This window comes from Ruditapes philippinarum, unplaced genomic scaffold, assembly GCF_026571515.1.
Source record: "Ruditapes philippinarum isolate M1 unplaced genomic scaffold, ASM2657151v2 ctg5621_1_1_1_1, whole genome shotgun sequence".
Lineage (NCBI taxonomy): Eukaryota > Metazoa > Mollusca > Bivalvia > Venerida > Veneridae > Ruditapes > Ruditapes philippinarum.
This window is the reverse complement of record NW_026862945.1, coordinates 38,635-41,604: the sequence shown is the minus strand read 5'-3', so window position 1 is coordinate 41,604 and position 2,970 is coordinate 38,635. Positions and strand designations below refer to the sequence as shown.

The 2,970-nt window shown below is 30.7% G+C and overlaps 1 protein-coding gene across 1 annotated transcript; it reads right to left on the bottom strand.

Moving 5' to 3' along the window:
* Positions 1–324: 324 nt before the first annotated feature.
* LOC132720707 (melanopsin-like) lies at positions 325–2,708 on the bottom strand (the record flags this gene model as incomplete). The annotated part of the gene is made up of 2 exons (XM_060704892.1): positions 2,410–2,708; positions 325–430 (listed from the first exon to the last, which is right to left on the bottom strand). Coding segments are annotated over exons 1-2 (405 nt in total), but the record flags the coding sequence as incomplete, so codon positions are not given.
* Between the last annotated feature and the right edge of the window lie 262 nt (positions 2,709–2,970).

The following is a 2,970-nucleotide window of genomic DNA, read 5'->3' as shown; positions in this document are numbered from 1 at the left end:
AACCATATCAGACATATCCAACTTATCATTTACAGATGCGTCAATGTACAGTGTTTCAACCAAATCGCCACATGATTGGTTGTTGTGAAAATTTGAATCCAATAACACGTTTTCACCACATGTTTCTTCTGTTTTGTTTTTGTTAATCATACTAAGATATAGTAAGTTTATTGTTCTGTCTGTTTTCCTTTTTATAGTTAATATATTCATGTGTGTAAAACATACAATTTTCTCTTTGATCGCCTTCCGAAAGCAACTGTGTCTTGCCACATATATAATAGGGTTCCAAATAATTGAGCATTTAGCAAACACAGCCGGGGCTACCTGTGACCAAGCAGGAATAGATTTGTAGATTCCCAAAGCTGACCACATCGACACAACAGAATATGGCAGCCACGATAAAATAAAAGCACCTATTAATAAAAGAATTCTAGAGAATAATTTTATTATGATATGCCATATTAATGCAACATGATTTTATGCAAAACAGTTTAACGTAAATAATATTCTCTTGGTATATTTAAAATGCTTTATTTTTATTATTTCAATACAGTTTTATATTCTATATGTTTGTAGACAAAGTAACTCACCAATCATTAAAAATAAAGTTACAGACACTTCCTGTCTCTACTTGACCTCCGGACCGACTTTTTCCGTAAGTGTTGATGGAGAGACTTTTCTTGATATATCTGTAAGTAACACAATGCCTTGATCATTTTTTTTATTGCCATGCAAAATTGCCTTAAGTGGCCATAAATAAGACAAGATTCAATTTCGCAATGGAAGCTCGGGAATCCTTTGAATAAATCATATGAAACATAAGACAGGAATATATAAATGATACAAACAGCAATTAAAAGAAGTTGAAAAGTTTATTACTTTAATATATTCTTTAAAAGGGTGATAATACTATACAGGCTTATTTGACACTTTAAAATGTGTTGATTAACTGGCCATTAATATAAGTTTTGTAGGTCATTTTTACAATTTTTCTTCCCACAAACGTAACATTGGTGTCGAGACTCCTTTGCTCTCTCTAACAATATTACTTGCGTGAATAGCAAGTTAACCTTTAGGAGATTAAATCTGAGACATAAGCTAAGTATTGTTTATTTACAGTTTATTTTTTCTTTTGCAACATTCATGCGTCAGAAAGTCAGATGTCACAATTTGAGATTCGTTGATCTCTGTGAATGTATTTACAAGCTCTTAGGTATTAAATACTGGGAGATTGTAACCGTCAAGAAAAAATAACTGAAAACAATTAAGTTCAATCGATCACATAAAATTGCCCATAACAAGCCATAAACATATCCAAAGATTATTGGTCAAAACACAAGCTTGTGAACGAACAAAATTTCCTCGCCAATTTACAAATTGTACAGGTACTATTGTGTTACATGTATATGTAATCTAATGTTTTACTTGGTCCTGCCACTGTTAATGAAAAATACATTTCTGGATGAATATCAAGGTCATTTGTTATTTGAAGGAAATGTTTTATCTTCCACGTACATAAATTTTCTCCAATATTGTAAATTAATTTGAACGAGGATGTAAATGTCATTCATTCTATTAAGAAAATATATAAAAATTGTAAAAAAGTATCTGTGTAAATAAGGTAAAGGGTAATGCATACAACAAAATATGCATGAAATTGTCGTATACAAAAACATAAATGTGATACTCGCGTTCCTACGATGATTACTTGTTTAAATGTTTTTGTGAATCTACTCTATTTCAGATTTACAAAATGTTTTGAAAGATATAATACCATAGATAGCATTAGATTTCTAATTAAGACAGATAGATGCTCTGCAATACTTACGGAATTGTCGGATTGTTGCATTTTTTTTTGTTATCATATTTGAATCGTAAAATGATCATATATTGAAGGTTTATGGATACTTGTGCTGTATTTGAAGTGGTTGAATATTTTTATGATGCAAATATTTCTAAAAGAATGTTATTCACTGATACAATTTTTACATGGGCATCTTCTTTATTCATTTGTATGCTTTACGTTAAATTTTACTTTCTATTTGTTAAACATTCTACAGAAGTCATTTTAAAATACTAAGGATATCTATTTTCAATACCAATATAAAAGTAAATTTTCTACAATAACTTACCGTCCAAGCAATACTTGTATAACCAAAACCAATTATGAATAGTGGAATAAACCAGCCAAATGTGAGCAAACTGAATGTTTATGAAAGATGATTATTGTCTTTAATTTCCCAACTGACAGAACATGCTATTCCTTTAATTTCCTCTTCATAGCTTGACCAACCGACAAGCGGTCCTAAAGCCCATCCGAAACCAAAAAGGAACGAAGTTGTTATTGTCAAAATACTCCGACAAAACGAATTCGACAGTTTTCTGTTACATCGCACTATTATAAAGTACCGATCTACTGCTAACGAGGTTAACAAAGCAACTTGAGATATTCCTAGAAAAGTTGTAATGAAGGCGTAATACTGGCATGATCTATATCCAAATATCCAATGCTTACTAAAACTAGATGCAACAACAAGTGGTACTCCTAAAATAGCTTGTCCCATGTCACTGACAGCAATTCCGACAATAAACACATTATCTACTGTACGAATTTTCCTATTCGTAACATATGTATAGATTACAGTAAAATTTTCCAAATTTCCCAGAATCATTATAATAATCATAACACTACCAACAACGTTATACATTGTATTATTTGTGAATTAATTAATAAAAACATTATTGGTTAAATTCTTGCTCACCAATTAAAAATGTAAATTAACCAATAAGTACATGATTCAGCTTCACTAGGTAAAACATTAGTCCAATAATGAGCAAAACTGACGCAGTAGAAGACTTCTACAGCTTTTATAGGGAAACCTGCTGCCACATTACCACAGAGTAAAAAGCAATATCCAATATACCTTCAATCTATTGTAAACTTTTCTCTTAAAATTGTTTTCGAATATG